Consider the following 13,067-nt stretch of genomic DNA (forward strand, 5'->3'; position numbering starts at 1 on the left):
TTGGGTCTCTGAAATGAGAAAGGCACAAGGGTAGGGTTGTGGTGAGAGGAGGAGGGGGAAAGCAAGCAGGGCATGCTTAAACCATGTGCAGCTTGTAAATCAGAAGATATTCTGTGATGATGTGGAAGTAGGAAGTGCGAAGGAGGATAATGTATGAGGATACTGGCATCTTGTACTCTTTCAACCCTGCTGCTGGCCACAGGCTCAGCAACGCCACTCCCAAGAATGGCCAGCACTGTCTCCTCCAAGGTGATGCTGGCGCCAGTTATACACCACCTTTTCCTGCAAGAGAAAAGGAAATGTGTTCGTGACTGTGGTGCAGTGTATTTGGGTGTGCTTGTCATGTTGAATAGCTGAGTGTGTGTGCAAGCTGTGAGATGTGGGTGTGAGGCATGCAACAGGGGTAAGTGTGTGAGGGTAAGATGGAGCTATGATTGATAGAGATTGTTGGTTGGTGAGTGATGGAGGTGTGGCGTGAGCAGTGCGTGAGGCTACTGGTGCAGTTTGTGGGATATGGCATTTGAAGATGAATTCACTGACCTTGACAACTCATGAGAGGTCACTAAACTTTTTCCTGCCCTGTGTCCACATCCTCGTGGCTACACTGCTGGCATTCACCACAGTAGCTATCTGCTCCTACTGTACTTTGGTCTGGTGCCTGGAGGGCCTCTTGGCCGCCTGTAGAAAGAGGACACCTCTCTTCCTATTGACCTGCACCAAGGCCTCCAGTGTTGCATTGGAGAACTTTGCTTGCTTTCATCCCTACTGTACCATCAGTAATTAATTTTTTTTGCACTGCTGCAAAGGCGCACCGCCCCTTTAAGAAGTGCAGGCTAACTTTATCTGGTGCTAGCCTTGCACAAACTTAGGCCTCCTGCTGAGCATTCAGCCACTTAGCAGCACATTCAGCACTGAGCTGAATACCACAATCATGGAAATGAGCAGGCAGTACAAAGTTTGCATGCTGCTTGCAGTCCTGTGAACGGGCACGGGTTGCTAGCGCAATGCAATCCCCATGCCCTTTTTCGATGGCAACCACATTTCTAGACCAACCTCCCTCATGTAGCACCACCTCCACTTCAAAAACCCATTAAATAGCTGTTGGGTTCTTTGCTCAGTCACTATAGCCTGGAGCTGGCGTTTCCTTTTGCTTTGATTCTGCCCGTCGCCTTTTTGTCCCTGCTCCTTCTGTCTTGGTAAAGGCTGTCAATGGGTTGATTGTCTTCTGAAGCTATCACACATTTTGTGACCCTATTCTAACATTCCTCTTTAATTCTGGTCCCACTGCTGGTATGCTACTTGCAATTGCCCAGGTATACACCGTAAGTAATGAAAAATGAGCTAGCCTCAGAAAATTAAGTGCAAACAGCACATTTCCATTTGAATCGGTCTGAAACCTACCAAAAACCATTCTAATCTAAACTACACCAAGATTGAAAAATAGAGGCATGTTTGGTAAGAGAAGCATTTTGAGTAAAATTAAGAATTTAAATATTAAGGGCTTACTTGTGTACTGAATATTTTATTTCTTCCTACAGCCCTGGCAGTCTGAAGAGGAAGGCTCCTGGCTTAGAGAATACCCAGTCACTTTGATGCAGTTTTTCCGTTACTTATATCACAATGTTCCGGATCTAACTCCTCTTTGGACAAGCCCAGAATTTCTTTGTGCATTTGCAGCGACAGCCTTTCCCTTTAACATCAGGCCATATTCAGAAATGGTGCGTGTTAAACAATGTGGTTATTGTCATAACATTTTACGAAGTGAAATAAATATAGACAGTGACCTTGTTTTTTTACTTTTGATTTGCCACTTTTAATTTTTCTGATTACCCTCAAATTGGACCTGTTAGCAGGATGCAGGGAGGAAGAACCAAATATGGGCGAGGCCATTTGCTTGGCAAGAGGGAAAGTCAGAGTTGTTAAACTTATCTGGGAGAGGGAAGCACTTTGAATCAGGGTAACTATCCCCATTAAGATGTCAGTTAATCCAGTGGCCAAGAGAGAGAATATATTTTGTTTATGTTCTAAAACACTATAAAACATTAGTTAGGCCACAGCTAGAGTACTGCGTACAATTCTGGTCACCACATTACAGGAAAGATGTGATTGCATTAGAGAGGGTGCAGAAGAGATTTACAAGGATGTTGCCAAGGCTAGAGAATTTTAATTATGACGATAGATTGGATAGAAAGGGGCAGTTTTCTTTGGAGCCGAGGAAGCTGAGGGGGAAGCTTAATTGAGGTGTATAAAATTATGAGGGACCCAGACAGAGTGGATAGGAAAGACCTATTTCCCTTAGCAGAGAAGTCAATAACCAGGGGCATAGATTTACAATAATTGTTAGAAGGATTAGAGGGGATTTGAGGAGAACTGTTTTGACCCATAGGGTGGTGGGGATCTGGAACTCGCTTCACTGCCTGAAAGAGTGGTAGAGGCAGAAACCCTCATCACATTTAAAAAGTACTTGGATATGCACATGAAGTGCCTTAACCTACAGGGCTATGGGCCAAGAGCTGGAAAGTAGGTTTTGGCTGTATAGCTCTTTTTTGGCCGGCACAGACACGATGGGCCAAATGGCCTCCTATGCTGTTCATTTCAATGATTCTATGATGTGCATTATAAAAATCACGATAAAAGCTTTGAATGCATTATTCACGAATGTAGTACTGTTATAAATGACATTTTCCCCCACTCCCATTCAATTGCTTACTTGAATTATTTAATTTAAGTTTCCTGGTGATTAACTGAGTACTTATGATTTCGTAAGGTGTGGGGCGAGGGGGTTGGCTACTAATCATCATTAGGGTATCCATGCTCTTTTCCCTGAGCACCATGATAGATTTTGCATGTCTGATTATTTGATTGTGTATTTTTGCTACCTGAATAATCTCTCTATGTAATTGTTTCTCTGTCCCAAACTGGCACAGTTTGTAAATTGTCATGGCCTGAAAGACCTGTTTTACCATGTACAACTTTAATTGCCTCTAATCATGCACTGCATGTGATTGTTATGATAAATAAGAACATAAGAATTTGGAGCAGGAGTAGGCCGTTCGGCCCCTTGAGCTGCTCAGCCAATCAATGAGATCATGGCTGATCGTCCACCTCAACTCCATTTTCCTGAACTGTCCCCATATTCCCTTAATACTCAAAATCTATTGATTTGTCTTGAATATACTCAATGACTGAGCCTCCACAGCCCTCTGGGGGAGAGAATTCCAAATATTCACCACCCTCTGAGTGAAGAAATTTCTCCTCAACTCTATCCTAAATAGCTGACACCTTATTCAGAGACCGTGATCCCTGATTCTAGACGCCCCATCCAAGGGAAACATCCTCCTTGTATCTACCCTGTCAAGCCCTTAGTCCCTGAGCGTATGAGACTGGGGAATGAATAATGGAAAACAGGGAAATGGCAGAGACTTTGAACAAATATTTTGTATTGGTCTTCACGGTAATTGATAATCGGGGCAATTGGGGGAGGGTAACTTAAAACAATCACTATCACTAGAGAAAAAGTGCTAGGCAAACTGATGGGACTAAAGGTGGACAAATCCTCTGGACCTGATGGCCTGCGTCTTAGGGTCTTAAAAGAAGTGGTTGCAGAGATAGTGGATGCATTGGTTGTAATCTAAAATTCCCCGAGATTCTGGAGAGGTCCCAGCGGATTGGAAAACTGCAAATGTAACACCCCTATTTAAGAAAGAAGGGAGATGGAAAGCAGGAAAGTAGACCAGTTAGCCTAACATCTATCATTGGGAAAATGCTGAAGTCCATTATAACGGAAGTCGTAGCAGAACATTTAGAAAATCATGATGCTGTCAAGCAGAGTCAGCATGGTTTTATGAAAGGGAAATCATGTTTGACAAATTTGCTGGAGTTCTTTGAGGATGTAACGAGCAGGGTGGATAAACGGGAACCAGTAGATGTGGTGTATTTGGATTTCCAGAAGGCATTCGATAAGGTGCCACATAAAAGGTTACTGCACAAGCTAAGATCTCACAGGGTTGAAGGTGATGTATTAACATGGATAGAGGATTGGCTATCGAGCAGACTAGAGAGAGTTGGGATAAATGGGTCATTTTCAGGTTGGCAAACTAACTAGTGGGGTGCCCCAGGGATCAATGCTGGGGCCTCAACTATTTATGATCTATATTAATGACTTGGATGAGGGGACCGAGTGTAATGTAGCCAAATTTGCTGCTGATACAAAGATAGGTGGGAAAGCAAATTGTGAGGAGGACGCAAAGAATCTGCATTGGATATAGATAGGCTAAGTGTTGGGCAAAGATTTGACGGATAGAGTATAATGTGGGAAAATGTGAGGTTATCCACTTTGGTAAAAAAAATTAAAAAGCAAATTATTATTTAAATGGGGAGAGATTACAAAATGCTATGGTACAGAGGGATCTGGGTGTCGTCGTACATGAAACACAAAAAGTTAGCATGCAGGTACAGCAAGTAATTAGGAAGGCAAATTGAATATTGGCCTTTATTGCAAGGGTGAATGGAGTATAAAAGTAGGGAAGTCCTACTACAACTACATCGTCGGCAGTCCTCGAAACGAGGATGACTTGCTTCCACGCCGAAAACGGATGAGTTCACAGGTGTTTCATTGATATTCCGGATCCCGAACTACATCCTGAAATGTGGACGATGCCTGTGCGTGGATTTGTTTAATGGGGGGGTTGGCCGTTGCACCCTAGCCACCACACGGGCTTGACAGAGCTTGGTCTTGGTCCAGTGGCAAGGATTAACCAAGACGACGAGACCAGTTCTGCTGCACGGATTTAGTGCGCGCACACATCGCTGTGTGGGCTGGCCCGTGCTGCCCGTGGGCTCTCGCTTCTGCTGGGCCCTGAACTCATGCCTCTCCTGGGCCCCGATCACATCCCTCTACGAACTCTTGCCGCTCCTGCTGCACCTGCCCGCACTGCAATCAGCTGTCGCCCTCCTGCAGCAGCAAACGCTGCTCCCTGCAGTGGCACCACTGTTTTGGTCTCCTTATTTAAGGAGGGGATATACTTGCATTGGAGGCAGTTCAGAGAAGATTCACAAGGTTTATTCCTGAGATGAAGAGATTGTCATGAAGAAAGGTTAAGCAGTTTGGGCCTATACTCATTGGCGTTTAGAAGATTGAAAGGTGATCTTATTGAAACGTATAAGATCCTGAGGGGGCTTGACAGGGTAGATGCAGAGAGGATGTTTCCCCTCGGGGAATCTAGAACTATGGGACATAGTTTCACAATAAGGGGTCATCCATCTAAAATGGAAATGAGGAAGAATTTCTTCTCTGAGGGTTGTGAATTTTTGGAATTCTCTACCCCTGAGAGCTATGGAGGCTGGGTCATTGAATAGATTGAAGATTGAGATCGACATATTTCTGTTCGATAAGGGAGTCGAGGGTTATGGGGAAGAGGGCAGGGAAGTGGAGGTGAGGCCAAGATCAGATCAGCCATGATCTTACTGAATGGCGGAGTAGGCTCACTGGGCCAGATGGCCTACTCCTGCTCCTATTTATGTTCTTGTATAAGAATTTTGTATGTTTCAATGAGAGAACCTCTCATTCTTCTAAACGCTAGAGAATATAGTCTACTCAATCCCCCCATCCCAGGAATCAGTCTGGTGAGCCTTTGATGCACTCCCTCTATTGCAAATATATCCTTCCTTGAGTAAGGAGACCAAAACTGTATACAATACTCCAGGTGTGGTCTCCCCAGTGCCCTATATAACTGTAGTAAGACATATTTACTCTTGTACTCAAATACTCTTGTAATAAAGGCCAGCATACCATTTGCTTTCTTAATTACTTGCTGTGCCTGCATCTAACTTTGTGATTTGTGTACAAGGACAACCAGGTCCTTCTGAATACCAACATTTCCTAATTTCCATTTTAAGAAAAAAGTATTTTTTTCTATTTTTCCTACCAAAGTGGATAACTTCACATTTCTCCAAATTATATTCCACTTGCCATGTTCTTGCCCACTCACGTAGCCTGTCTATATCCCCTTAAAGTCTCTCTGCATCCTCCTCCCACCTAGCTTTGTATAATCAGCAAACTTGGATATATTACATTTGCTCCCCACATCCAAATCATTGATTGATTGTGAATAGCTAAGGGCCCAAGCACTAATCTTAGCAGTCCCCCACTAGTTACAGTCTGCTAACCCGAAAATGACCCTTTTTTTCCTATTCTCTGTTTTCTGCCCGTTAACCAATCCTCAATCCCTGCTAGTATATTACCCCCAATCTCATGGGCCCTACTTTTGTTTAATAACCTCTTGTGCGGCACCTTATCGAATGCCTTCTGAAAATCCAAATACACAGCATCCACTGGTTCACCCTTATCTATTCTGCTAGTTACAACCTCAAAAAAACTCCCAACAGATTTGTCAAACATGATTTCCCTTGCATAAATCTGCGTTGACTCTGCCCAATCCTATTATTATTTTCTATGCGCCCTGTTACCACATAATAATAAATATCAAATAATAAATAATTGGGACTTTTTAAACCAAGTGTGGAACGAGCTAAAATTATGTTCATTTGCTTCAATTTTATTTTTACCTCTTTGCGGGAATAAAATTTGCACCAAATTTGATCAGCATTAACCCAGATATAGTATATATTAACATTATGCAAACTCTATTACCTACTTGTAAGGCATATAACTGTAAGATGATGTGACCTCTCTATGGTCTTTATTCAGGTGAGTGATCTTGATGATGAAGTAGGCTCACCTGCTGAAGAATTCAAGGCATTTGCAGGTGACACGGGCATGAATAGGAGTCAATCAGAATATTGTAATGTGGGGGCGAAAACTTTCCTCACCAACCATCCTGCCAAGAAGTTTGTATTTGACTTCATGCGTGTCCTTGTGATAGAAAATCTGTGTCTTGCACCTGCTAGTAAACAGACTACTCTGATAGACCTGCTATTAGAGGTAAGTGTTGATAAATCTGAAATAATAAATGTGTAAATAAATGTTCTCTCCATTTGTTTATTTTCTTAACCATTTTTAGATACTCATCTCACTCTTTCATCCCCACCAACTTTTGTGCCTGAAGAAGAGGACAGATGACTTGATCAAAAAAGCTGTACTAATCAGTATGTAATGCTACAATTTTAAAGTGGGTGCAAAAACAGAGAGACCTGGAGGTGTTCGTACACAAATCTTTGAAGGTGGCCGGACAGGTTAACAAAGCAGTTAATAAAAAATATGGGGTCCTGGGCTTTATAAATAAAGGCATAAAGTACAAAAGCCAGAAAGTTATGCGAAACCTATTTTTAAAAAAAACACTAGTTCAACCCCAGCTGTAGTATTGGCCCAGAAATTCCTGCCTCCAGGGGCCGTACGTAGTGTGTACAGACCGGGGAAAGCATCGCAAAAGCCAGTTTGCAGCGCACAATGCGCATGCGCTGAAAACCGTTTTTTCTGCTCTGTCCAACAGGAGCTTGACAGATCCTCTGTATCTTGGCAGCCAGGACATTTGCATGAGCAAGATTGCAGTATTTACTCATATCTTGCTCAGCGAATGTCCTGAAAACTCTTGCGCCTGATAAAAACAGGTGCATGGCCTATTTTTACAGGTGTAAGAGTTTTAAAATACACACAATTTTTAAAATAAAATTATAAAAACACATTTTATTGTTTAAAAACCCTTCCCACTACGGTAAGTTTATTTTAAACCATAATTTTAAAAAACTTTTTTTTAAATCAATTTTTTTTTAATAATACATGAATAACTTTTAATTTAAATTAATAAAAATATATGGTGTATTTTTTTCTATTTTTTATTAGTGTTTTGGGTGTGTTAGCGCGAATGTTTCCCAGGAAGAATCACTTGACACTCTGGGTCGGTTCCAACATCAAAACGTCCTTTATTACGCCAGCGGGGAGAAAGCCTCTGGGTTACACCAGGCACTACTCTCCATCGAACAAAGAAATTCAGTGATATTTATATGTTTTACAACAGTTCACTACAATGACTCAACTTATGTCAGCTGGACACAATCCAATCGTAACGATTATAGATTACATACAGGTTTCTTTAGGCCATTAGAATTAACCCTCAAGCATAAAGGGGCTGCATGGTCAGCTTTTGTTTAGCCGGAGCTGATTTATGTCCTTGTGATGTTTTTCCACACCCCCCTTATCTCTGCTGTCTTTGGGTTCAGCCTGTGCCTGACTTTCTTACCTTAACATAGTTTCAGGGATTCCTTTGTTCATTGTTCTGCTAGGACATCCTGGCTGGGTTTGTTCATTTAAAGACATTCTGCTAAACTGCAGTGTCATCAGCTATCTAGAAGTTAGCCAACTTGGTTAGCTGAATACCACAAGTGCTTTGCGGAATCCCTGGCAGCCATCTTGTGTCTGGCAGCCATTTTATACATATATAGACATACATTCTGCAGGTGGCTTCGCCTTTGAAAGTACCCAACAACAATTCCCCCCTTTCGGTAAGGGACTAGTCCTAGTCAAGGGAAATCAAGGGATAGTATTAAAGCTAAGGAAGTGGCATACAAATTGGCCAGAAATAGCAACGAACCCAGGGACTAGGAGAAATTTAGAACTCCGCAGAGGAGGACAAAGGGTTTGATTAGGGCAGGGAAAATAGAGTACGACAGGAAGCTTGCAGGGAACATTAAAATGGACTGCAAAAGCTTCTATAGATATGTAAAGAGAAAAAGGTTTAGTAAAGACAAATGTAGTCCCCTGCAGTCAGAATCAGGGGAAGTCATAATGGGGAACAAAGAAATGGCAGACCAATTGAACAAGTACTTTGGTTCGGTATTCACTAAGGAGGACACAATCAACCTTCCGGATATAAAAGGGGTCAGAGGGTCTAGTAAGAAGGAGGAACTGAGGGAAATCCTTATTAGTCGGGAAATTGTGTTGGGGAAATTGATGGGATTGAAGGCCGATAAATCCCCAGGGCCTGATGGTCTGCATTTCAGAGTATTTAAGGAGGTGGCCTTGGAAATAGCGGATGCATTGACTGTCATTTTCCAACATTCATTAGACTCTGGATCAGTTCCTATGGAGTGGAGGGTAGTCAATGTAACCCCACTCTTTAAAAAAGGAGGGAGAGAAAACTGGGAATTATAGACCGGTCAGCCTGACATCGGTAGTGGGTAAAATGATGGAATCAATTATTAAGGATGTCACAGCAGCGCATTTGGAAAGAGGTGACATGATGAGTCCAAGTCAGTATGGACTTGTAAAAGGGAAATCATGCTTGACAAATCTTCTGGAATTTTTGAGGATGTTTCCAGGAGAGTGGACAAGGGGGAACCAGTTGATGTGGTGTATTTGGACTTTCAGAAGGCTTTCGACAAGGTCCCACACAAGAGATTAATGTGCAAAGTTAAAGCACATGGGATTGGGGTTAGTGTGCTGACGTGGATTGAGAACTAGTTGTCAGACAGGAAGCAAAGAGTAGGAGTAAGTGGGTACTTTTCAGAATGGCAGGCAGTGACTAGTGGGGTACCGCAAGGTTTTGTGCTGGGGCCCCAGCTGTTTACATTGTACATTAATGATTTAGACGAGGGGATTAAATGTAGTATCTCCAAATTTGCGGATGACACGAAGTTGGGTGGCAGTGTGAGCTGCGAGGAGGATGCTATGAGGCTGCAGAGTGACTTGGATAGGTTAGGTGAGTGGGCAAATGCATGGCAGATGAAGTATAATGTGGATAAATGTGAGGTTATCCACTTTGGTGGTAAAAACAGGGAGACAGACTATTATCTGAATGGTGACAGATTAGGAAAAGGGGAGGTGCAACGAGACCTGGGTGTCATGGTCCATCAGTCATTGAAGGTTGGCACACAGGTACAGCAGGCGGTTAAGAAAGCAAATGACATGTTGGCCTTCATAGCGAGGGGATTTGAGTACAGGAGCAGGGAGGTGTTACTGCAGTTGTACAGGGCCTTGGTGAGGCCACACCCTGGAGTATTGTGTACAGTTTTGGTCTCCTAACTTGAGGAAGGACATTCTTGCTATTGAGGGAGTGCAGCGAAGGTTCACCAGACTGATTCCTGGGATGACGGGACTGACATATCAAGAAAGACTGGATCAACTGGGCTTGTATTCACTGGAGTTCAGAAGAATGAGAGGGGATCTCATAGAAATGTTTAAAATTCTGACGGGTTTAGACAGGTTAGATGCAGGAAGAATGTTCCCAATGTTGGGGAAGTCCAGAACCAGGGGTCACAGTCTAAGGATAAGGGGTAAGCCATTTAGGACCGAGATGAGGAGAAACTTCTTCACCCAGAGAGTGGTGAACCTGTGGAATTCTCTACCACAGAAAATTGTTGAGGCCAATTCACTAAATATATTCAAAAAGGAGTTAGATGTAGTCCTTACTACTAGGGGTATCAAGGGGTATGGCGAGAAAGCAGGAATGGGGTACTGAAGTTGCATGTTCAGCCATGAACTCATTGAATGGCGGTGCAGGCTCGAAGGGCCGAATGGCCTACTCCACCTATTTTCTGTTTGTATAATGCCTGCAGGTCCGACAGGCCATAATACCCCATGTCAGTGCTAAGACCAGCTGTACCCCGACCAGTATGTGCAATATAATTCGCATCCAGGGGTGTATGTTTACATTCATCCCCCAATTCCAAACCCTCCTCCACCAACTCTCATCCTGTAACTCTGTCGGTGTCCTTTTCCAGTACTTCAATCTTTGTCTGTAATTGGTGGTAAAGCTTGACAGACTGGCCCACTCTGAGTCTTAGTTCCCTTAGTACCTCAGCTAAATGTGGGATAGGGGCCTGTTCTGGCTCGTCATAGTCCTACAAGTGGTCGTGGAGTTGGTTGGTAACGTTAATGATTTCAGTATCTCGCCGTCCAACCTGGATAATGCGGGCTTGTCCAATAGTAACAGGTCGTAGAGGTGTAAAGCAAAAGTTCGGCTGTGGGATCTGGCACTGTAGTCCATTATACTGGTAAGAGTGTTCTGTGGTAGAAACACAGTACTTCTCTTTGCCTCCGTAACCTGCTCTAGCAAAGTGTGTGTGTGTGTGTTGGTACTATTTCTAATAGACATCCTTCGGTTCGATTGAGCCCGCACTCGTCTAGTTCTCCTCATCCCACCGGGTGAGGGCACACTGTAATGTCGCCCCTTCTGCTTGCATCCCATCAGGGAAAGCCCATAGTGTGTTGTCTCTGCGGATAGCAGAGGCTGCGATCAGATAGTAACGGAGGGAGGCGTTTTCCCGTATGACCCCGATATTTTCTAGCTGGTACAGGGGAAACGGTCCCAAGTCTTGTGTGACTATGGGGATCATTAGGACTATTCCCACTCCAGTAGCATTACCCATTTGACAATCTGGGATATACTCTGGTTTGTCCCTTCGGGGTACAATTATCCAGTGTTCCCTTTCGATTGGCCAATTGACTCAGATGTGGGCTGTCTATCCAGTTGGGTACCTCCTCCCTTTGGATCTGATCGAGGTTGTGCCGTATTTGTCCCACCATCCATAGGCCATAAGCATGGCAGAGTTGTCCCTGTCTAAGCTTTCCAACATCTTCCTTCTCTCTGTCGATAAGCTGATTAATTGTTTTGGCATGAGCTTCTAGGACTGAAATTCCATCCAGTTGGATTTCCACGCCCTCTCTTCCTAGTTCGGCTTGATCTTCCTGATTCTGCTCTGCCTGTTTTAATAGTCCCTTCATCACCCCTTTAAGCTGTTCCACCTTTAAGTTTAGCACTTGCATATCTAGTGAGTTCACGATGGAGGTCCCGGTGTTAAAACCGGTAGCAGCATCATTAACTATTCCCCTCTTAGTCCTATGAACTGGCTCCTGTCCTCGGAATCTACTGGCACCCATGGCATCGGCGGCTTGCTGCATTACAACTTTACTCAACACGTTGTACATATTTCTTGCCTGCTCTGTACAATATTCCGACATTCATATGCCTGAGACATTGATCAGGACAGGCACAATTTCATGTTTGACATCATATAATCGTTCACCCTCGTTGAACAGTACAATCCCATTTTCTGGTCCCTTAGTAGTTATGGGGCATGGCAATTCCTCAGGCTGTGTGGTGGTTCTTGGGGGGGCATGGTGTTGGGGAAGGTGAAAAGCATACATACAAAGATACGGCGGCTGCCTCTACATCCTCATAATATCCGCACAGCCCCACCCCCTCATAATATCCGCAGAGCCCTACCCCCTTCCTGAAGGTGACAGTCGGTTGGGGTTGGGCAGGGGGCGCACAAATTATCCCAAAGGTACATTTATCGAGCCCCCTGGCCTCCCTTCGCCCAATGCAACTGCTCCTTGTACCCGTGGAGCATTGCACGCATACTTTGTCCTTATTCGGGTTCACTTGTAGCCATTCATTAAAATAAGTCCTGTCCTTGTTCCAGTCCTTGGCTGCTGGAATGTACATTCCATTCGTAAAATTAAACAAGACTCCATAGTTCATGTAGTTGTTTATTTCCTGTGTGCGTTGCAATCCGTTGGTATCATCCAGTGTTTGCATGGGTCTTAAGGTTCCCAATATTATGAGTTAAATCAGTTGCCGCGGTTCCATCTCGGTGAGTTTTATCTGCAATTTCAAACAGACAGCTTGGTCGTCACCAGGTGTTAGGTTCTGGTCTACTTGTATCGTAATCACTGTGGGATCAGAGGTAAGGGTTAGGTTATCCACATTCTTTATAGTCATACCGTCTATATCACTTCATGTCCCTGTCTGGGCTGCCGTCAGTTTTGCATTTGAGCCTGCTGTGCTCGAGCCTGCACGATGACCCATCTAAATATTATCCAAACTCCAATCGACACCAATGCCACCACTATTCCTCCAAACATCCCAGTCTGGTTTACTGTTAGGTTGGGTTTGTGGACTCCACTTACCCACCGTGGGGGTACATTGGCTCTCTTGCCATAGGTGATGGTGCTATGGCTGCGCACTGCACTATCCATCTGGTCTCGTTTTTTTTTAATCTCTTCCAGCTTATTTATCTTAGCTTTTAACTCTTGACCAGCTAGCTCTGTTTTATTTTTATTCTGACTATTCCACCATTTTCTCTGTCTGTCAGGCGAGTCTTTATTT

The 13,067-nt window shown here is 43.7% G+C and overlaps 1 protein-coding gene across 1 annotated transcript in view; it reads left to right on the top strand.

The window, feature by feature from the left end:
• The window catches only part of wdfy3 (WD repeat and FYVE domain containing 3), a 690,816-nt gene that overhangs the window by 414,685 nt on the left and 263,064 nt on the right, over positions 1–13,067 (top strand). The window contains exons 34-35 of the mRNA XM_070871062.1: positions 1,539–1,718; positions 6,710–6,943. Coding sequence (XP_070727163.1) covers positions 1,539–1,718; positions 6,710–6,943 — 414 coding nt within the window. The remainder of the gene's footprint in view (positions 1–1,538; positions 1,719–6,709; positions 6,944–13,067) is intronic.

Source organism: Pristiophorus japonicus, chromosome 2 (genome assembly GCF_044704955.1).
Source record: "Pristiophorus japonicus isolate sPriJap1 chromosome 2, sPriJap1.hap1, whole genome shotgun sequence".
Classification (NCBI taxonomy): Eukaryota; Metazoa; Chordata; class Chondrichthyes; family Pristiophoridae; genus Pristiophorus; species Pristiophorus japonicus.